At 40.8% G+C, this 22,828-nt stretch overlaps 1 protein-coding gene across 1 annotated transcript in view; it reads left to right on the top strand.

The window, feature by feature from the left end:
* Positions 1-22,828, top strand: part of GABRA5 (gamma-aminobutyric acid type A receptor subunit alpha5) — a 99,603-nt gene that overhangs the window by 4,570 nt on the left and 72,205 nt on the right. Inside the window, exons 2-4 of the mRNA XM_022598892.2 lie at positions 8,779-8,900; positions 9,713-9,780; positions 9,886-10,106. Of these exons, the coding sequence (XP_022454600.1) occupies positions 8,779-8,900; positions 9,713-9,780; positions 9,886-10,106 (411 nt within the window). The remainder of the gene's footprint in view (positions 1-8,778; positions 8,901-9,712; positions 9,781-9,885; positions 10,107-22,828) is intronic.

Raw genomic sequence — 22,828 nt, 5'->3', positions numbered from 1 at the left:
AGTATTTCTCCTTCATTTCCAGAATGCATTTTCAAAAAAATGTACTGTTTAATTTTCACAAAACCCTCACTTTTTAGGTGAAAAGAGCTCAGGTGATAGAACACAGAGAAACATGTCTAAGTTTCATCATTGGAAAGTAGAAAAGTCAGGATCCATCTCTAGGCTCAGGGCCTGGGCTAGCACCCTCCATGCAGGACCTTTTCCAGAATGTCTGGATATTTAAGGTGCAATGAAAAGGGATAGAATGGGGGAAAATCTATACTTTGAAATGTCCTAACCTAGAACTCAAATAACACTGCTCTAAAGATAGTTGGTTTATCGTAGCCTGAATAATATCAAATACAAAATATGTACTATGAAATATAATGTTATAGAGAGGGAACCATATTATAGGAAAATTAAGATATACTATGAAACTGGCTTTAGCAGTTCATTGAAAATTCTGTTTTATTTGTATTTATTTAACAATTTATTTCAAGGTCAAAAGGCAAACCTAAAAATAAATGAAACCCAGGACAAGTTCATTTTCAGTTTTAACAACAACAGATAAAATTGGGCCATAACTCTATAATCAATTTGGTTCCTATTTCAGGGATGTAGGTGTCATTTTGACAGAGGACAGTGAAGCTTCTCTGTGTGGCAGCAGAATTACTAAGCCTGCCTGCAGCTCAGTTTCCTAATCTCCAGGTGGAGTTAATAATGGATCCTATGTCACAGGGTTGATGCGAAGTATAAATTGCTGAATGAGTGCTAAATGCTGAAACATGGCCAGGTAGGAAGGGAGTGCTAAGTCCAGGCTAGCTATCCTGGGTGTTATGACCAGGAGACCCTGAGGTTTACCAGACCCATGGGGTGGGCACGGCAAAGTCATGTCAGCAGAGTCTCCCTTGCCATGTGAGGGAGCACATTCACAGTCACAGGTTCTGGGAATCAGCATGTGGGCATCCTGCAGTATGGTGCCCTGTGGCTGCATCAGTGTTTATTGTGTCCTTCCTACGTGCCAGACAGTGTTCTAGGTGCTGAGACTCTGTGGTGGGCAGGGTAGAGCATGCCTTCCAGGAGGACTCCTTCAAGTGTGCAGTAAGCACATACTTATCAGTTGGGTCACAAGGATTGCTGAGAAGAGTGATCAGAGTAAGAGGTAGTGAGTGTGCTGGAGAGAAGTGCTCAAGCAGATGTCTAAAGAAAGTGAGCATGTGAGCAGTGCCCTTCATGGAGATGATTGGACAGGTGAGAGAAGCAGCAGATACAGGATGATGAGGAAGCAGTGTGAGGAAAGGGAAGGTTGGTGGGAGGCAGGACCAGAGAAGCAGTTGGGAGGGTCAGATCATGAAGGACCTTGTAGGCCACGCTAGGTAGTATCAGGACGAGCAGTTGGCTGTTGAAGAGTGAAATATGAGCCCATTGAGATGTGACCGTAAAATGACAAACGTTAAAGCTGACTCTGGCTGCTGAGTGGAGAATACACTAAGAGTCTAAGGTGGGCAGGCTTAGTAAAGGAGGGACCAGGGAGGAAGTTAAGAGGCAAATGCAACGACCCAGGGGAGGGGCATTTCGGTCAGCAGGGTCTGTTGATGGGCTGATGTGAACGTGAAAGAAGAGGAGTCAGGGATGATCTCCCCAGTGCTTGACCTGAAAACATGATGGGTTCAATTGGCTGTTGTTGAGCTGGTGGGGACAGTAGGAGAAGAGGCTGTAGAGAATCATGAGTGCAGTCTTGGACCTGTGAGATGCTTAGTAGATATCAAAATGGCCAGGCAGGCCATTGGACATACAGGTCCGGAGTCAGAGAGAAAGAGGTTGGGGATGGAGACATGAACTTGAAAGAGACATTTAAAGCCATTAGATTGAATAAGATCAATCAGACATTGAGTGTAGACTGAAAAAGGGTCCCTGGACAGCCCTGGAACACACCAGGGTTTAAGGTCAGGAAGGTAAGAAGCGGGCAAGCAAGACTGAGGAGAAGAGGCCAGTGAAGATAAGAAGAAGAAAGAGAGTCATGTCCTGCGACTGAGCGGAGAAGTGTTGTAAGAAGGGGACGTGGTCAGCTGAGGGCTGAGACTGGACCTTTGGGTTTGGCAGTGTGGAGGAGCAGCCAGAAGAGAGCTTTCACTGGGAGGCAGTTGGGCAAAGCCCGAGTGGAGTGGGGCAAGAGAAGGGCAGAGAGACAGCAGAGACCTTTGAGCAGAAAACTCCAGTGAGTTTTGATGAGAAGAGAGACTAAGGATGGAACAATAGCTGGGATGGGATATAGGGTGAATGAAAGACTTTTTAAAGACCTGATGTAATTACTGATAGGAATGGTTGGGGGGAGGGAGACCCATGTGTGATAAGCACCAGTATGATTCATGTGCTTTATAATCATATATGTGGGGCACCCAGTGTGGCTGGGGGGAGGGAAGGGGCTGAGTCTAGAGAAGTGGGCAGAGTCAGATGAAGGAGGTGTGGCCTGCAAGACCAGGACCTGGGTTGCACCTTGCAGGTGGTAGGATTCTGAACCAGGCTGCAATGGTTGGGGACAGGAGTGGAGCGTCTACATGGAGTGTGGCAGACAGGGGTAGGGTGGACTTAAGCACTGTCTAGGGAGCTGACAGGCAGGACCAGGGGCACCTTTGACAGGGGCACCATCTAAGAGTTCTGGCATAATGTTTTATGGCCATGACTTTATCCACATAAAGCACACATGTCAATCCATGTTTTCCACCATAAGAGGGAACAACTCTTATTTGGAAACTTGGGGTTGACTTTCATGTCTGGCTATATCCACCATGTTTTTTTTTTTTTTTTTAATTTTACATATTTTTTAACATGGTTAGCTAAAGTGGCGTGCAGTGGAAATTTGAAGAAAACATCACAAAACCATGCCATTTAGAGGTACTTATTTAGTGAGCTTAAGGTAGCAAGCAAATAAACTGAAGATACATTTATCAGAAGTAATTAAATACTGAAGAAAAAATGCAGAAAGAAATGTAATTCAAGAAAACAGATAAGCTGCTGCTTAAAAGCAATTCTGTTCCAGTCCCAAAGTAAGTTCACATTAAAGCTGGTCTGCAGATGCAATTACCTATCCTATTTTATGGAAATCAAAAAATGGCTGTCAGCATAAGCAGAGATAACATCACAAGAAATGTGTCACACATTGCCATCAACAGCACCATTTGTGGTATGGGACAAAAGATTTTTCTTCCACAGAAATGATGACATAGCTTGAACTTGAACTTGAACTTGAACCCTTTACTGAAATAAGGAGACCTCATCAGGCATCACTTGGTAAAATGAAGCACGTTTAAAGATGGACTCTACCTCATAGTATTATTATTACTAGTAGAGATTGTAATACTGATAGAAAAGATACGTTGGAGTAAAATTTCCTCAAAAAGAAAAAGACTCTTAGATTTGACTACCAGTACAACCCTTTGCTCACTCCTCTTTCAGAGTAATGCATGGATTCTACTGCAGGTTTCACCCTGTGTTCGTAACTGATTTTGGAGACAGTTCTCTTGGGATCCCTGCCCTGCTGTATTCAGACTCCTCCCTCCCCATTCCTCCCCGACTCCCCGTCAGAAACCCTGCTGATGGCCTCATCCATCCTGCCTCTACCCCCTGCCATCACCTGAGCAATGGGTCTCTACGCCTTCAGTCTTTCCTCTTCTAAGTCCATCATCCCCAAGGTGCCCGGGGGCCACAAGGAAAGAAAATGTCCCTGTTAAGATGTTCTGAGTTTCCCACCACCTTCAGGCTAGATCCTAGAGGTGGAGCTTTTCACATGAATACGCCATGATTTGAGCCACACACGTGGCTCTTCTCACCAGAGTTCAACGTACCCTCTGCAAATATCAGTATTTCTTTTCTTTTTTAAAATTTTTATTGGAGTATAGTTGATTTACAATGTTGTGTTAGTTTCTGCTGTACAACAAAGTGAATCAGTTATAAATATACATATATCCACTCTTTTAGATTCTTTTCCCATATAGTTCATTACTATAATGAGCAGTATTAGTATACTCATTAGTAATGAGTAGTAGTAGTATACTCATTACTATAATGAGAGTATTGAGTAGAGTTCCCTGTTCTATACAGTAGGTCCTTATTGGTTATCTGTTTTATATATAATAATGTGTATATGTCAATACCAATCTCCCAATTTTTAGTGCCACTGCTCACAACCCCTTCCTTTAGCTTGAGACCTGATCTTCATGCTTGAAAGCTTAGGTCTGCTTTCCTCTCCTCTGACCCCATACAAAGCTTGATCCCTCCCCTTTGGGTACATAGAATGCCCTGCATATTGCAAAGATTCCTGCACCAACCATGTTCTACAGAAATTCTCTGGGAACATGGCCTATTCTTTTAGATACAGTCATGTTCCCTAGGTTGGGGATGCCACCTTTCTCATTGACACCACCAGTCCTCACCGCAATACCAACACATGGCTGATGTCCACAATACCTTTGTTGAGCTGAGCTGCTGGGATAAGCACTGGGCCCAACCCGAAAGCCTCTCTGAAGACGTGACAGAGAAGAGACACTCTCTGGGGTCATTTGGAGTCACTCTGGCAGTTGGCTCACCTTTCTGTTTCCAATCTAGACAGGCTTAGAACAGTACCTCTCCCCCCATGGCTGCACATGAAGATCACTTGGGGACATTATAAAATACGAGTGCTCATTCCTCCTGGGTGAATTAAAGCCGAGTCTCTAGGGCCTAGAAACCCGGAAGAGGCTAATGCAGAAGTCACAGAATCAAACGCCTTGAAGAGACCAGATGTAAGACCACGGGGACAGGTGGGAAATTTGCACAATTGCTAGAGTTGACCCTTTCTAAAGTCATTTCCATTTATTGTTCTCAAAACTCTGCTGGTGAAATAAACCCATTAGTCGACCACGTTTCATGGCTATCTGTTCCCCACTCCACCTCATCAGAAATCTCTGAAAGACCCAGGACCTCAAGCCTGGCAGGGGCCACTCATAGCGTTTTAGGAAGCCCTTCCACCCCCTGAGCATCTTGTTCCACGCATATCACTGCCCATGTCACAACCACCACCTTCCTTCCTCAGTCTGGAATATGGGGCTCAGAGTTCAAGCTTAGGGATCGAGTCCTTGTGCCTTTTGTATAGGCCTGTACCTGAGTAGGAAGATATAAAAAATGAGGATGTTTTAACATGCGTGGTTAGGTCTACATTTCCTTTATGATCCTTCTTCTGGAACATCAATCTGAAAATATTGCAACTGTTTCATAAACTAAATGTGTTTGTAGAAAACTGGCAGTAACTATAAGGAAATAGTTCCTATTTTCAGAGAACCTAGTTCATTAATCCTGATACTGAAGGGGAAATCACCAAATTTTTCAAGCACTTCTACTTTATCTAAGGTCGTTCTCAGAAATAACGGATCTAGTCTCAGCTCACAAAATCTGCTCCCCCTGAGATCAGAGCCTTCAGCTTATCCTGGAAGCAGCTGTGTACTCACAGCTTACCTGAGGGCCAGCAGAGCTCTTTGGTTTTACTCAGAACAGTGAAGATGCAAGCTGGAGCCTGCTTTCTGTACCTTAGAGGTCTGAGGGCATCTTGTGTTTCCACCTGGAGGACTCGTGGATTTGCTCACTGCGTGGAATTGCTCACCGAAGGCACAGCCCACTCTTTGTGTGTTATTTTGTTTTCCTAGCTCAAATGGAACAAAGCAAGCTGAAGTCACTCTGTATATTAGAAGCAGTCTGTAAAGATTATACAACTTGATATGCATGAGCAAGTTCACCAGACCTCTCTGAGAGTCTCCTGTATGCTGGCACGTCATTTGCTTTCAGTGGTAAGGGAAGGGCCTTCCTCTCCGTAGCAGTGAAGACAGTGCATTTTGTAACAATGAGCTGCAGATGAATGGTTTTTGAGGAGGATCTATGGACTGAGGAGGACTTCCCAGTTGTTCATGAGAGGAACCTCTACTCCTGCCCCGACAGGCATTTTTAGGACTTTTTTAGAAACTGTTTCCTACCTCCTAGGGCCTACCTTCAGTAAAAATAGAGAAGAAATCACTGCAAATCCCCAGCCACGGCCTCTCTTAAAAAAAAAAAAAGTCCACAGATAAATAGAAGAAGCAGTTACAGCAAAAGATGGCAGATGTTGAAATTCCTGCAAGAAAAGTGTAATTATGTGTAAATGGGTGTAGATATATTTGAACTCTTTTTTAAAATTTTGGCCAAAAAGTGGAAGAAGAGCTTTGGAAGTCTTAGACATTGCATGCTATCCCATTGCTTTTGGCAATGATTTGGCTATTTGTGAAGCAGGATTCAGAGCCATGTGGAATGGTGTTTGTCTGAGTCAGTGGTGGAGCAGTGTACCAGAGTGTCCGGGAGGCAGTTCTCCTGGAGACAGGCACTGGGACTGCATGGTCTGTGGGCATCTCCATGGTCTCTATCTCTGGGCAGTCAAGGCTATTCAAAGCAAATATAATTTAAGAACATTTTCACAACAGATGTAATAGTTTTTAAAAATGTTCTTGAAACATTAAAGTATGCTTTTTCTTTTCTTTTTTCTCATTGTGACTTTACATTTTTTATTGAGATATAATTGATATATAACATTGTGTACGTTTAGGGTGTGTTGATTTGATACATTTATATATTGTAATATGATCACCACCTTAGCATTAGCTGACACCTCTATCATGTCACATAATTATCATTTCCTTAAGTGGAAGCACTTAAGATCTAGCCTCTTAGTAACTTTGAAGTTTATAACACAGTATTGTTAAGTATAACTACTATGCTGTGCATTAGATCCCCAGAACTTATTTACCTTCTAGTTTCAGGTTTGTAACCTTAAATAACACCTCCCCAATTCCATCACCCCCAGCCCCTGGTTACCACCATTCTACTCTGTTTCTACGAGTTGGCTTTTTTAGATTCCACATACAAGTGATAAGCCTTTTCTACTAGTGTACATGCTTTCATCTCTCTTCTAAGTTAAAGAGCCAATGGGGACCTTCCAAAAATTGGACACTTGGACCAAGCCCAGAATTGAATAACCAAACTGGTGAGAGTTATGAGCACCATGTGAAGTGGACATTGAGGTCAGATTTAGTTTGAGCAATAGTTGTTCAGCTGGGCGTGTGCACAGGCTTTCTTTCATAAACTTGAAGGACAGTGTTAAACCCCTTCGTCCTGACATTAGGTCTTCAAAGCTGAGTGCTTTGTGTTTCTAAAGTGTGAAACTACAATAGATGTCAGAGAAAAGGGAAATCAGTATTTTTAAATACTAAGTCACAGAGTAAAAAAAGTATGTGTCTGTGGGCTCCATACTAACAGGACTGAATTTTAGGTTGTTAGAGCTTCAACAATATGCATTTTAATGGTGATGGGAAAATTAGATCCAAAGAACTTTATAGTGTCTCATTCAAAAGGGAGTCACTTTAGGCCATTAGAGAGTTGATCTGTTTAGATGCAGTCAGTGAAAATGACCAATTTTTGAGAAGTGGGTGGGGAAGGTACACATCAGTGCTGCCCTCAGATCCACCTGCTGATGGCAGAGCTCAGCATCCATTCCAGCCACTTCACGGAAGAGAAAGCGCATGAGCACAGTGGGGCCCCACAATCAGGCACTACAGGGAGGTCCCAGGAGCCCTCTGTTCTTCTCCCAAGTACCAAGGGTGCTGACTTCTCGGGACCACAGCTGGCTCTCAGCTGGGTTGAGTTCCCCTTGAAGCCAAGCCAGATGTGCAGGTCAGGTTCTTGGTAATAACACATATCTTGCTATTTGCACTTCTGAAAAAGCAGCAATGGATGCCTGAGGTGGAACCCATGATGTTCAGGTGTGTTACCATCTTCTAGACTTGTGACTTTCTTTCCCTCCAGATAACTTCCTCGGTTTGCCCAAATATGCTCAGGGCCATTTCTCATTTCCAGCTGCTCCATCAACATACACTTTTGAGGCCTGGATAACTTCACTGAATTGTACAAACTAGACTGTTCTTCCTGTGAGCCTCCTAGAAGGTTCTGCCCGTCTTCTCAGGGTTTTATCGTAAGTTGACATGTTGGGTCACACAGAACACTGTGCTCCCTGAGGCTCTGCTCTGAGGCGACATCACGTAAAGCCAGGGTTTTCAGCCTGGGCTTCACAATTCCTGCTCCCTGCATCCTGTGCTTTGGCTGGAGCCGAGTGTGCTGGCAGCTGGCAGTGCTGATGGTACAGAAGCCCACAGACTCTGTCGTCCCTTCACCATATGCTCCAGTCCTTGCTTAATGCTCATAGCACAAATGCTCCCAATTAAGGATACAGGGAAATTTGAGCACACCAATCTTACTTTCAAATTGGATAAAGTTTTTAATGTCCCCCCGACACCCCATAGCCCATTGCAGTTGACTCACTAACAAAATGAAGACTCAGTTTTTCTGTGTTTAAACCAAACTTCTGAAATACCCTGTGAGTGGGTTAGGCTCTGCTAGTCCATGTGCAGTGACTAATATGTCTTTAAAATGGCTACACTATTGACACAAACAGCTCTTCAGAATCTGGGAGGGATGGATTTTGAGCATCATATAAGGTTGATGGGCGACCAGCCCAGAGCCAGCATTCTCTGGCTGGCTATTCAAGAATTAGGGTTATTCAAGATATTCAAGAATAAGGCTTATGTATGCAAAACAATAACCTGGGTAGTACAAGAGATCATTCTCAGATGCCCTCCCTTCAAGACAAGTCACCATATTATTCCCTGGTTTCTATACTTTGAGAATAATTTGTAAGAAATAATTAATACAAGTTTGAACTCTTTCTTTTGTTTCTCCATTAAAAAGCTTTTCACAAATGCCAACCAGTTCTGTAAAAGATGAAACCAATGACAACATCACAATATTCACCAGGATCTTGGATGGGCTCCTGGATGGCTACGACAACAGACTGAGGCCTGGGCTCGGAGGTTGGTATATGCTCCTTGGCTGAGGCCCTCGAGGCCCAAGGGAAATTTTTGCTTAAACCAAGCACATGTTTCCTGTGGTTCAAACAATTCCTCAAAGAGCTTCCCTGCTAGGAGTTTGAATTGGTGGTGTTGCTAAGGCTTCTGCATATTATCATTTTCCAGATGCAAGAAGCCAAGGGAAGTGGTCTCCCTGCAAACTCCCTTTTCTCCCCAGATAATGGTAAGGCCATTCTGGTCCACTTAAGGAGGAACCACTTCTTAGGTGTTACTGAAGCGGAGGTTACCCTATGTTAGGAAATACTTTAAAATCAATGTCATACCCTCCCATCTATGCGAGTCCTTTTCAGAAATCCACTATTCAGTGCAAGTGCTCATCACACCATGGCATGTTACAGGTTTAATTTTTCACTAGAGCCATAATCACAGTTTTTACTATAAAGTTGATAAAACTAAATGGATAGTAAAATATGCTTTCAGGATACAACTGGCTTAATTTTGTGCTGAGAATCATGTGCCGTTTCAGGCATGTGTGGTGCCCTTGGCTCTAACCGATTTAGATGTGGTACATTTGAACCTGCTCCATTAGGTAAGGAGGGACCTTCTAGCAAATACATTCCCAGAAGAATATGTTTAGTCCTCCATTATTTGCATTTTTAGCAGGGACATTTACTTAAAGCACGATTCGACATTCTCTGCCTTTTTGGCAAGACAAGTCCACATAGGCTCCTTGACACCGTTTTACTCCACCCTGAGTTATGTCCCTCTGAATTGTGAGCTGGGGCCCTGGTGAGGAACCTGTGTCTGTGTTTCAGAGCGTATCACTCAGGTGAGAACGGACATCTACGTCACCAGCTTCGGCCCGGTGTCTGACACGGAAATGGTAGGTGCGAGGCGCGGCCCCACCCAGACCACTCTAAACCCTGAAGGCACTGGCCCAGGGCCTCCTCTCCTTGAGTTGTCACCTGGTTGCCTCCCTTTGCACTAGGAATACACCATAGATGTGTTTTTCCGACAAAGCTGGAAAGACGAAAGGCTTCGGTTTAAAGGGCCCATGCAGCGCCTGCCTCTCAACAACCTCCTTGCCAGCAAAATCTGGACTCCAGACACCTTCTTCCACAATGGGAAGAAGTCCATCGCCCACAACATGACCACGCCCAACAAGCTGCTGCGGCTGGAGGATGATGGCACTCTGCTCTACACCATGCGGTGAGCGTGCTGAGTCGTGCCCTGGGCTGCCGGGCAAGGGTGGGGGTGGGTGGGGCCGAGAGGAGATGGGCTGGTTTGAGGATTCTGTCGTGTGTGTGATGGGTATTTTTTCCTTTTGACCTACCTATACTGATGTCCATGTAGCTTATTTCTTTGGACTGCTATGGGTTCATAGTATTTATCTATATTTGTTTTTTGATTGAAGATCAAGGGCATCTTTGTTGTTTTTTTTTTTCTGGCTGCGCTGGGTCTTTGTTGCTGCATGTGGGCTTTCTCTAGTTGCCATGAGTGGGGCTACTCTTCGTTGTGGTGCACAGGCTTCTCGTTGTTGTGGCCTCTCTTGTTGCAGAGCCCAGGCTCTAGGCACTTGGGCTTCAGTAGTTGTAGCATGCAGGATCAGTAGATGAAGCGTGCAGGCTCAGCAGTTGCAGCTCACGGGCTCTAGAGAGAGGGCTCAGTAGTTCTGGCCCACCAGCTTAGTTGCCCTGCAGCATGTGGGATCTTCCTGGACCAGGAATCAAACCCCTGTCCCCTGCATTGGCAGGCGGATTCTTAACCACTGCACCACCAGGGAAGTACAGATCAAGGGCATCTTTGGAAGAGTGACCCAGATAATGTAAGTTAGGGAAATTTTATTTTAAAAGAAATTTTATTTTAAAAATCTAAGGAGAATGCTTTTTTGTTGCAATTGTGCAACGCTTTTGACTTTTTAAAAGTCTGTTTCTTGTATGGTTTGATAACATTTCAAATGCTGAGGTTAAAATTTAGTATTTCTCATTTAAAATGATCATTAGTCATTTTTAAAAAAATTCTGAATTATTCATTGCATCTGAGTAAATCAATAAATTGACCAGTCAGAGAGACTCCTTTATAGCTTTTCAGGTTCCATGGTGGGCCTAAGTAGACTTTAGAAAATATTTTTTAAATTAACAAAAAAGAAAGAAAAAAGGCACTAAAGTTAAAAAAAAAAAAAGCACATGCATTTATGTAGCTGTTATTGGAATTTCTCTATCTTAGTTACAATTCTTCACAATAAACTTTATATTTAAAAGAATAATCATAGTGGAAAATAATATTGATACAGTCATCTTCAGAGGCTGCATGTCCTAACATAATTTTGAGGAATGCTTTGGCACATTGTGTCCCAAACCTATTTGACAACAGGTCTCGATTTGTAACAACCCAATAAGGATTCTGATCAGTGATCTCTGCACACGCCTTGGCATTTTGTTCCAGTCCTCACTCTTCCCTTTTCCCTACATTGATCTGGGAGGTGTTTCACCCATAGAGGGAGACGAGTTGTGAACATCACATCAGTGTCTGAGACAGTGCCTTCTCCATGCAGAGAGTATGTGAAAAGCTGAGAAATATCTTAAGGGTCAGCAGTTAGTCCTTTGCCATCATTCTATGGAAAAGGATGCCTGGGCAATGAAATCAAGAGCACTTTGTTCAGCCCTGTGAGCAGAGAGCAGGTATGGAGATGAGTTCCACATCCTGGAGGATGCCAGGGGTCCCCACAGTGGGGGCACTGTGTGGGCCTACCGTTCTGTGTTCCGTTCATAGAATAAAAATACCCCTGATCCCCATGGATTATTGCCCTTGATTCACACCTGGTTCCTATCCTGCAGAGATCAGTTAGGTCCATCGCCTAAGACAATGGGATGCTTCATCCCATGCACAATTGCTTGGACAGGATGGTGAGATAAACCCCTGGTCTAGAAGGGGAAGAGGCAGCAGAGGGGCCTCTTAATGAGTGCCTGTGTACCAGGCAACTTCACAAACACAGACAGCCCTTCAGTCCTCAGACAGCCCAGCCAGCTAGGGGACACCATTTCCATTAACCAACAAACAGCTTGAGGCTCAGAGTTGTTTGGTAATCAGCCCAAGGTCACACAGCTAGAGAGGGGGGCAGCAGGAATTTGAGTTCAGGTATGAGCAATTTCCTTGTTTAATCCACCACATTTGAAAATTGGAGGGATGCAACATTATTAGACATATAATGGCCTTTGTCTTACCTTTGTTAGTGTCATGCCGAAGATGGTGAGACCCAGAGCAACTTGTCAGCAGTAATTTGTCCTTGTTTATGTAGAGGAAGCCTGCTGCTAATGAGTTGCAAAGTTGATGACCAATTTTCTTTTTCAGTCTTATAAAACATTTGGAAAGTGGAAATAGTTCCATTTGAAAGTGTTAGGAATTTTAATATGATGGAGCTATAGCTGTAATTTGATAGCATTTTAATCTACTGATTTAGCAAAGACAGCAAAATGGCAATAGGAATTAACTGGTGATAGGACGGATCACACACACAGCCCCGTCCAGGTCCCACCCTGTCACTGAGCGTCCAGAGGTACAGCCTTTCTGTTTAGCACTTGGGTCACTCCTGCCAAGCTTTATAAAAGCAGTGATATACTTTGACCCAGTAATTTCTACGTAATGTCCATCTTAAGGAAATAATTAGGAATAAGGACTAAGCTTTATGCACAAAGGTTTCTATTGTCATATGGCTTATGATACCAAACATTGGAAAAAATATAAAAATTCCATACAGTCTTCAACTAAAATTATATTTTAAAATTTTTATTCAGACTTTGGACCTACCTAAAAAGATGGAACATGAACATGAAGAACAAACTAGGGTTCACGTGAGACAAATGTTGTTTTAACCTGAGACAAATGTTGTTTTAACCTGAGACAAATGTTGAGAAATGTCTGAAAAAGTACTGTTAGCAACTTCTAAAAAGTAACTCTATAGCGATTATGGTACATGGGAGGGATTCTTTATGTAAAATCCCCACCATGCTCCAGAAATCATTTAAGGTAATATTCAAAAACACACACAATTCAGATGGTTGGAATTCTTTAAATAGGTGATTCCAAAAAAGCCAAGGAAGCATAAGCCATTGATGCCATTTGCTTCCAAAATGTCTTTTCTAAAAAGCCTTATTAGGTGCTTGCCTGGAAGTGATCTACAATTTCAGTTCTGAAGAACTTTCTACCACCCGTGTGTAATCTGTTTACAGGATCTAATGATAAAAGTCACTAGCTGTTCAGGGTAAGCCCAAAGAAAGCGACAGACATTTCCTGTTGGACTGTCAAGCAGAGGACATGTAAAGTACCAAGCAGTTTCTTCCAGGATGTTCTTGTAGCAAACAAAATGATATGTTTTATAGAACCATCCCCAGAGTTGTGCTTCGGATGTCAGGCTGGTGGCCAGGCATCCTCAAGGGGACCCTCAGCACAGCAGTCTCCTCGGTCATCCTTGCCAGAGCTGGAGAAGGAAGAGGCACAGAACCCAGAGCCTGACTTCAGTCCACCCAAGGACTGAATGACTGTCTTTCTGGCCAGGCTTGCTAATTGTTTGGTTTTTTTGCTGGGTAGAACTTTAGGTCATCACTGAGTAGCAGCAAGTTCTGATTTCACTCCCCAGCAAGCCCAAGCAGTCCTGGGTGACCACATCTCTCAGGGCACATGCCAAATCTCATGACACATTTTCTTTATAACAAGTGAACTGGGAGATAGTGACCAGTTCTCATCTCTGTTTCCTCCACACCCTTGGAAGGTGCAGACTCTTGTGAGAACCACCTTAGGGCTTATTCCCCTGGCCTTTGGGTCCCTGGCAGAAGAGCCAATCTCTCTTACTTAGTTTCTGGTGTAGGAAACCACAACAGGCAAGAAAGGAATTACTAGAAGGCAGGCTGTGCTAGTACAACATGGTATCAGAAAACCTGGCTGCTGTTCCACCCAGCATCACCATGTCCACGCCTGTGGGCAGACATTTGAGAGTGCCGGTGACTGTGCCATCATGGGTAATAGAATGCCCTGCACTTGGGAAAAGAGCACTGGACAGAGTGGGGTCACTCTGCATTGTCACTCTGGCACACTATGAATTCCCCCATGCTATTTTTATTTTGAGAAAGGCATATTTTATGATTGTTTATACCCTGTTTAGATTTTCATTATTAGTGAAAAACACTGCTTTGAATTGGGGTGATAGGAAGAGAAAAGAGCATGGAATTTGGAGTTAGGCTCACTTAAGGTCGAGTCTGAACTTGATCATAGAGCAGTCATGAGTACTTTGTTGTTCTGCTTTAATCTCTTAGAACCACTATTTGTTAATTTCTTTTTTTAAAAACATCTTTCTTGGAGTATAATTGCTTTAAAATGTTGTGTTAGTTTATGCTGTATAACAAAGTGAATCAGCTACATGTATACATATATCCCCATATTCCCTCACTCTTGCATCTCCCTCCCACCCTCCCTATCCTACCTCTCTAGGTGGTCACAAAACACTGAGCTGATCTCCCTGTGCTCTGCGGCTGCTTCCCACTAGCTATCTATTTTATATTTCGTAGTGTATATATGTCAATGCTACTCTCACACTTCGTCCCGGCTTACCCTTCCCACTCCCTGTGTCCTCAAGTCCATTCTATACGCCTGTGTCTTTATTTCTGTCCTGCCTCTAGGTTCATCAGAACCTTTTGTTTTTTTTTTTTTTAGATTGCATGTATGTGTGTAAGCATATGGTATTTGTTTTTCTCTTTCTGACTTACTTCACTCTGTATGACACACTCTAGGTCCATCCGCCTCACTACAAATAACTCAATTTCCTTTCTTTCTGTGGCTGAGTAATATTCCATTGTATATATGTGCCACATCTTCTTTATGCATTCTTCTGTCAATGGACATTTAGGCTGCTTCCATGGCCTGGCTATTGTAAATAGTGCTGCAATGAACATTGTGGTACTTGACTCATTTTGAATTATGGTTTTCTCAGTGTATATGCCCAGTAGTGGGATTGCTGGGTCATATGGTAGTTCTAGTTTTACTTCTTTAAGGAACCTCCATAGTATTCTCCATAGTGGCTGTATCAATTTACATTCCTACCAACAGTGCAAGAGGGTTCCCTTTTCTCCACACCCTCTCCAGCATTTATCGTTGGTAGATTTTTTTAAGATGGCCGTTCTGACTGGTGTGAGGTGATACCTCATTGTAGTTTTGATTCGCATTTCTCTAATAATTAGTGAAGTTGAGCAGCTTTTCATGTGCTTCTTGGCCATCTGTATGTCTTCTTTGGAGAAGTGTCTATTTAGGTCTTCTGCCCATTTTTGGATTAGTTTGTTTGTTTTTTTGATACTGAGCTGCATGAGCTGCTTGTATATTTTGGAGATTAATCCTTTGTCAGTTGCTTCGTTTGCAAATATTGTCTTCCATTCTGAGGGTTGTCTTTTGGTCTTGTTTATGGTTTCCTTTGCTGTGCAAAAGCTTTGAAGTTTCATTAGGTCCCATTTGTTTATTTTTGTTTTTATTTCCATTACTCTAGGAGGTGGGTCAAAAAGGATCTTGCTGTGATTTATGTCATAGAGTGTTCTGCCTGTGTTTTCCTCTAAGTGTTTTATAGTGTCTGGCCTTACATTTAGGTTTTGATTCCATTTTGACTTTATTTTTGTATACAGTGTTAGGGAGTGTTCTAATTTCATTCTTTTGCATGTAACTGTCCATTTTTCCCAGCACCACTTATTGAAGAGGCTATCTTTTCTACATTGTATTTCTTGCCTCCTTTATCAAAGATAAGGTGACCATATGTGCGTGGGTTTATCTCTGGGCTTTCTATACTGTTCCATTGATCTATATTTCTATTTTAGTGCCAGTACCATACTGTCTTGATTGCTGTAGCTTTGTAGTATAGTCTGAAGTCAGGGAGCCTGCTTTCTCCATCTCCATTTTTCTGTCTCAATATTGCTTTGGCTATTTGGGGTCTTTTGTGTCTCCATACAAATCGTGAAATTTTTTGTTCTAATTCTGTGAAAAATGCCATTGGTAGTTTGATAGGGATTGCATTGAATCTGTAGATTGCTTTGGGTAGTATGGTCATTTTTACAATACTGATTCTTCCAATCAAAGAACATGGCATATCTCTCCATCTACTTGTGTCGCCTTTAATGTCTTTCATCAGTGTCTTATAGTTTTCTGCATAAAGGTCTATTGCCTCTGTAGGTGGGTTTATTCCCAGGTATTTTATTCTTTTTGTTGCAATGGTAAATGGGAGTGTTTCTTAAAGTTCTTTTTCAGATTTTTCATCATTAGTGTATAGGAATGCAAGAGATCTCTGTGCAATAATTTTGTAACCTGCTACTTTACCAAATTCACTGATTAGCTCTATTAGTTTTCTGGTAGCATGTTTAGGATTCTCTAATATAGTATCATGTCATCTGAAAACAGTGACAGTTTTACTTCTTCTTTTCCAATTTGGATTCCTTTTATTTCTTTTTCTTCTCTGATTGCTGTGGCTAAAACTTACAAAACTATGTTGAATAACAGCAGTGAGAATGCACAGCCTTGTCTTGTTCCTGATCTTAGAGGAAATGGTTTCAGTTTTTCACCATTGAGAACAATGTTGCTTGTGGGTTTCTTGTATATGGCCTTTATTATGTTGAGGTAACTTCCGTCTACGCGTACTTTCTAGAGGGCTTTTATCAAAAATGGGTGTTGAATTTTGTTGAAAGCTTTTTCTGCATCTATTGAGATTATCATATAGCTTTTATTTTTCAGTTTGTTAATATGGTGTATCACATTGGTTGATTTGCATATATTGAAGAATCCTTGCATTCCTGAGATAAACCCCAGATGATCATGGTGTATGATCCTTTTAATGTGCTGTTGGATTCTGTTTGCTACTATTTTGTTGAGGATTTTTGCATCTATGTTCATCAGTGATACAGGCCTGTAGTTTTCTTTCTTTGTGACATCTTTGTCTGGTTTTGGTATCAGGATGATGGTGGCCTCGTAGAATTAGTTTGGGAGTGTCCCTTCCTCTGCTATATTTTGGAAGAGTTTGAAAAGGATAAGTGTTAGCTCTTCTCTAAAGGTTTGATAGAATTTGCCTGTGAAGCCATCTGGTCCTGGGCTTTTGTTTGTTGGAAGATTTTTAATCACACTTTTAATTTCAGTGCTTGTGATTGGTCTGTTTATATTTTCTATTTCTTCCTGGTTCAGTCTCAGAAGGTTGTACTTTTCTAAGAATTTGTCCATTTCTTCCAGGTTGTCCGTTTTATTGGCATATAGTTGCTTGTAGTAGTCTCTCATGACCCTTTGTATTTCTGCAGTGTCAGTTGTTGTTTCTCCTTTTTCATTTCTAGTTCTGCTGATTTGAGTCTTCTCCCTTTTTTTCTTGATGAGTCTCGCTAATGGTTTATCAATTTTGTTTATCTTCTCAAAGAATCAACTTTTAGTTTTATTGATCTTTGCTATTGTTTCCTTCATTTCTTTTTCATTTATTTCTGCTCTGATCTTTATGATTTCTTTCCTTCTGCTAACGTTCATTTTTTTCTGGTCTTCCTTCTCTAATTGCTTTTGTGTAAAGTTAGGTTGTTTATTTGAGACTTTTCTTATTTCTTGAGGTAGGACTGTATTGCTATAAACTTCCCTCTTAGAACTGCTTTTGCTACATTCCATAGGTTTTGGGTCGTCATGTCTTCATTTTCATTTGGTTTTAGGTATTTTTTGATTTCCTCTTTGATTTCTTCAGTGATCTCTTGCTTATTTGGTAGCATATTTTTAGCCTCCATCTGTTTGTATTTTTTACCATTTTTTCCTGTAATTTATATGTAGTCTCATAGCATTCTGGTCAGAAAATATACGTGATACTATTTCAAGTTTTTTAAATTTACCATGGCTTGATTTGTGACCCAAGATATGATCTATCCTGGAGAATGTTCCATGAGCACTTGAGAAAAATGTGTATTCTGTTGTTTTTGGATGGAATGTCCTATATCAATTAAGTCCGTCTTGTTTAATGTATCATTTAAAGCTTATGTTTCCTTATTTATCTTCATTTTGGATGATCTGTCCATTGGTGAAAGTGGGGGGTTAAAGTCCCCTACTATGATTGTATTACTATTGATTTCCCCCTTTTATTACTGTTAGCATTTGTCTTGTGTATTGAGGTGCTCCTATGTTGGGTACATAAATATTTACAATTGTTATATCTTCTTCTTGGATTGATCCTTTGATCATTATGTAGTGTCCTTCTTTGTCTCTTGTAATAGTCTTTATTTTAATGTCTATTTTGTCTGATATGAGAATTTCTGCTCCAGCCCTCTTTTGATTTCCATTTGCATTGAATATCCTTTTCCATTCCCTCACTTTCAGTCTGTATGTGTCCCTAGGTCTGAAGTTCATTTCTTGTAGAAAGCATATATACAGGTGTTGTTTTGGTATCCATTCAGTGGGCCTGTTTTTTGGTTGGAGCATTTAATCCATTCACATTTAAGGTAATTATCGATATGCATATTCCTATTACCATTTTCTTAATTGTTTTGGTTTTGTTTTTGTAGGTCCTTTTCTTCTCTTGTGTTTCCCAGCTAGAGAAGTTCCTTTAGCATTTGTTGTAAAGCTGGTTTGGTGGTGCTGAATTCTCTTAACTTTTGCCTGTCTGTAAAGATTTTAATTTCTCTGTCAAATCTGAATGAGATCCTTGCTGGGTAGAATAATCTTGGCTGTAGGTTTTTCCCCTTCATCACTTTAAAAATGTCCTGCCACTGCCTTCTGGCTTGCAGAGCTTTAAATGAAAGATCAGCTGTTAACCTTATGGGGATTCCCTTGGATGTTATTTGTTGCTTTTCATTTGCTGCTTTTTTTTTAAATTTAATTTTATTTATCTTTTTATACAGCAGGTTCTGATTAGTCATCCATTTTATACACATCAGTGTATACATATCAACTCAGTCTCCCAATTCGTCACACCAGCACCACCACCACCACCACCACCACCACCTCCAAGCCGCTTTCCCCCCTTGGTGTCCATACGTTTTTTCTCTACTTCTGTGTCTCAATTTCTGCTCTGCAAACCGGTTCATCTGTGCCATTTTCTAGGTTTCACATATATGCGTTAATATACGATATTTGTTTTTTCTTTCTGACCTACTTCATTCTGTATGACAGTCTCTAGATGCATCCACATCTCTACAAGTGACCCAATTTTGCTCCTTTTTATGGCTGAGTAATATTCCATTGTATATATGTACCACATCTTTTTTATCCATTCGCCTGTCGGTGGGCATTTAGGCTGCTTCCATGACGTGGCTATTGTAAATAGTGCTTCAGTGAACATTGCGGTGCATGTGTCTTTTTGAATTATGGTTTTCTCTGGGTATATGCCCAGTAGTGGGATTGCTGGATCATATGGTAGTTCTAGTTTTAGTTTTTTATGGAACCTCCATACTGTTCTCCATAGTAGCTGTATCAATTTACATTCCCACCAACAGTGCAAGAGGGTTCCCTTTTCTCCACACCCTCTCCAGCATTTGTTGTTTGTAGATTTTCTGATGATGCCCATTCTGACTGGTGTGAGGTGATACCTCACTGTAGTTTTGATTTGCATTTCTCTAATAATTAGTGATGTTGAGCAACTTTTCATGTGCTTCTTGGCCATCTGTATGTCTTCTTTGGAGAAATGTCTATTTAGGTCTTCTGCTCATTTTTGGATCAGGTTGTTTGTTTTTTTTAATATTGAGCTGCATGAGCTGTTTATAGATTTTGGAGATTAATCCTTTGTCCAATGATTCATTTGCAAATATTTTCTCCCATTCTAAGGGTTGTCTTTTTGTCTTGTTTATGGTTTCCTTTGCTGTGCAAAAACTTTTAAGTTTCATCAGGTCCCATTTGTTTATTTTTGTTTTTATTTCCATTACTCTAGGAGATGGATCAAAAAATATCTTGCTGTGATTTATGTCAAAGAGTGTTCTTCCTAGTTTTCTTCTAAGAGTTTTATAGTGCCCAGTCTTACATTTAGGTCTCTAATCCATTTTGAGTTTATCTTTGTGTATGGTGTTAGGGAGTGTTCTAATTTCATTTTTTACATGTAGCTGTCCACTTTTCCCAGCACCACTTATTGAAGAGACTGTCTTTTCTCCATTGTATATCCTTGCCTGCTTTGTCATAGATTAGTTGACAATAGGTGCGTGGGTTTATCTCTGGGCTTTATATCCTGTTCCATTGATCTATATTTCTGTTTTTGTGCCAGTATCATATTGTCTTCATTACTGTAGCTTTGTAGTATAGTCTGAAGTCAGGGAGTCTGATTCCGCCAGCTCCGTTATTTTTCCCTCAAGACTGCTTTGGCTATTCGGGGTCTTTTGTGTCTCCATACAAATTGTGAAATTTTTTGTTCTAGTTCTTTGAAAAATGCAATTGGTAATTTGATAGGGACTGCATTGAATCTGTAGATTGCTTTGGGTAGTCTAGTCATTTTCACAATATTGATTCTTCCAATCCAAGAAGATGGTATATCTCTCCATCTGTTGGTATTATCTTTAATTTCTTTCATCAGTGTCTTATAGTTTTCTGCATACAGGTCTTTTGTCTCCCTAGGTAGGTTTTTTTTTATTTTGCAGTACACGGGCCTCTCACTGCCGTGGCCCCTCCCGCTGCGGAGCACAGGCTCCAGACGCGCAGGCTCAGTGGCCATGGCCCACGGGCCCAGGTGCTCCGCAGCATGTGGGATCCTCCCGGACCGGGGCACGAACCTGCATCACCTGCCTGCATCGGCAGGCGGACTCTCAACCACTGCACCACCAGGAAAGCCCCTTAGGTAGGTTTATTCCTAGGTATTTTATTCTTTTTGTTGCAATGATAAGTGGGAGTGTTTCCTTAATTTCTGTTTCAGATTTTTCATCATTAGTGTATAGGAATGCAAGAGATTTCTGTACATTAATTTTGTACTCTGCAACTTTACCAAATTCATTGATTAGCTGTATTAGTTTTCTGGCGGCATGTTTAGGATTCTCTATGTATAGTATCATGTCATCTGCAAACAGTGACAGTTTTACTTCTTCATTTCCAATTTGGATTCCTTTTATTTCTTTTTCTTCTCTGATTGTCATGTCTAGGACTTCCAAAACTATGTTGAATAATAGTGCTGAGAGTGGACATCCTTGTCTTGTTCCTGATCTTAGAGGAAGTGCTTTCAGTTTTTCACCATTGAGAATGATGTTTGCTGTGGGTTTGTCATATATGCCCTTTAATATGTTGAAGTAGGTTCCCTTTATGCCCACTTTCTGGAGAGTTTTTTCTTTATCATAAATGGGTGTTGAATTTTGTCAGAAGCTTGTTCTGCATCTATTGAGATGAACATATGGTTTTTATTCTTCAATTTGTTAATATGGTGCATCACATTGATTGATTTGCATATAATGAAGAACTCTTGCATCTCTGGAGTAAATCCCATTTGATCATGGTGTATGATCATTTTAATGTGTTGTTGGATTCTGTTTGCTAGTATTTTGTTGAGGATTTTTGCATCTATATTCATCAGTGATATTGGCCTGTAATTTTCTTTTTTTTTGTCGTATCTTTGTCTGGTTTTGGTATCAGGGTGATGGTGGCCTCATAGAATGAGTTTGGGAGTTTTCCTTCGTCTGTAATTTTTTGGAAGAGTTTGAGAAGGATGGGTGTTAACTCTTCTCTAAATGTTTGATAGAATTCACTTGTGAAGCCATCTGGTCCTGGACTTTTGTTTGTTGGAAGATTTTTAATCAAAGTTTCAATTTCATTACTTGGGATTGGTCTGTTCATATTTTCTATTTCTTTCTGGTTCCATCTTGGAAGGTTATACCTTTCTAAGATTTTGTCCATTTCTTCCAGGTTGTCCATTTTATTGGCATAGGGTTGCTTGTAGTAGTCTCTTAGAATGCTTTGTAATTCTGCGGTGTCTGTTGTAACTTCTCCTTTTTCATTTCTAATTTTATTGATTTGAGTCCTCTCCCTCTTTCTCTTGATGTGTCTGGCTAATGGTTTATCAATTTTGTTTCTCTTCTCAAATAACCAGCTTTTTAGTTTTATTGATCTTTGCTATTGTTTTCTTTGTTTCTATTTCATTTATTTCTACTCTGATCTTTATGATTTCTTTCCTTCTGCTAACTTCGGGTTTTGTTTGTTCTTCTTTCTCTAGTTCCTTTAGGTGTAAGGTTAGATTGTTTATTTAAATTTTTCTTGTTTCTTAAGGTAGGCTTGTATAGCTATAAACTTCCCTCTTAGAACTGCTTTTGGTGCATCCCATAGGTTTTGGATCATCATGTTTTCATTGTCATTTGTCTGTAGGTATTTTTTTATTTCCTCTTTGATTTCTTCAGTGATCTCTTGGTTATTTAGTAATGTATTGTTTAGCCTCCATGTGTTTGTGTTTTTTACGTTTTTTCCCTGTAATTGATTTCCAATCTCATAACATTGCGTTCAGAAAAATGCTTGATATGATTTCAGTTTTCTTAAATTTACTGAGGTTTGATTTGTTACCCAAGATACGATCTATCCTGGAGAATGTTCCATGCACACTTGAGAAGAAAGTATAATCTGCTTTTTTTGGATGGAATGTCCTATAAATATCAATTATATCTATCTGGTCTGTTGTGTCATTTAAAGCTTGTTTTTCCTTATTAATTTTGTGTTTGGGTGATCTGTCCATTGGTGTAGATGAGGTGTTGAAGTCCCCCACTATTATTGTGTTACTGTTGATTTCCTCTTTTAGAGCTGTTAGCAGTTGCCTTATGTATTGAGGTGCTCCTATTTTGGGTGCGTAAATATTTACAACTGTTATATCTTCTTGGATTGATCCCTTGATAATTATGTAGTGTCCTTCTTTGTCTCCTAGAATAGTCTTTATTTTAAAGTCTATTTTTTCTGATTTGAAAATTGCTACTCCAGCTTTTTTTTGATTTCCATTGCATGGA

Source organism: Delphinapterus leucas, chromosome 2, assembly GCF_059928025.1.
Source record: "Delphinapterus leucas isolate spDelLeu-1000000601 "Yukka" chromosome 2, BTC_Dleu_Yukka2, whole genome shotgun sequence".
In the NCBI taxonomy this organism is placed as follows: Eukaryota; Metazoa; Chordata; class Mammalia; order Artiodactyla; family Monodontidae; genus Delphinapterus; species Delphinapterus leucas.
Note: the sequence above shows the minus strand (reverse complement) of the source record. Positions and strands in the feature narration are given on the sequence as shown.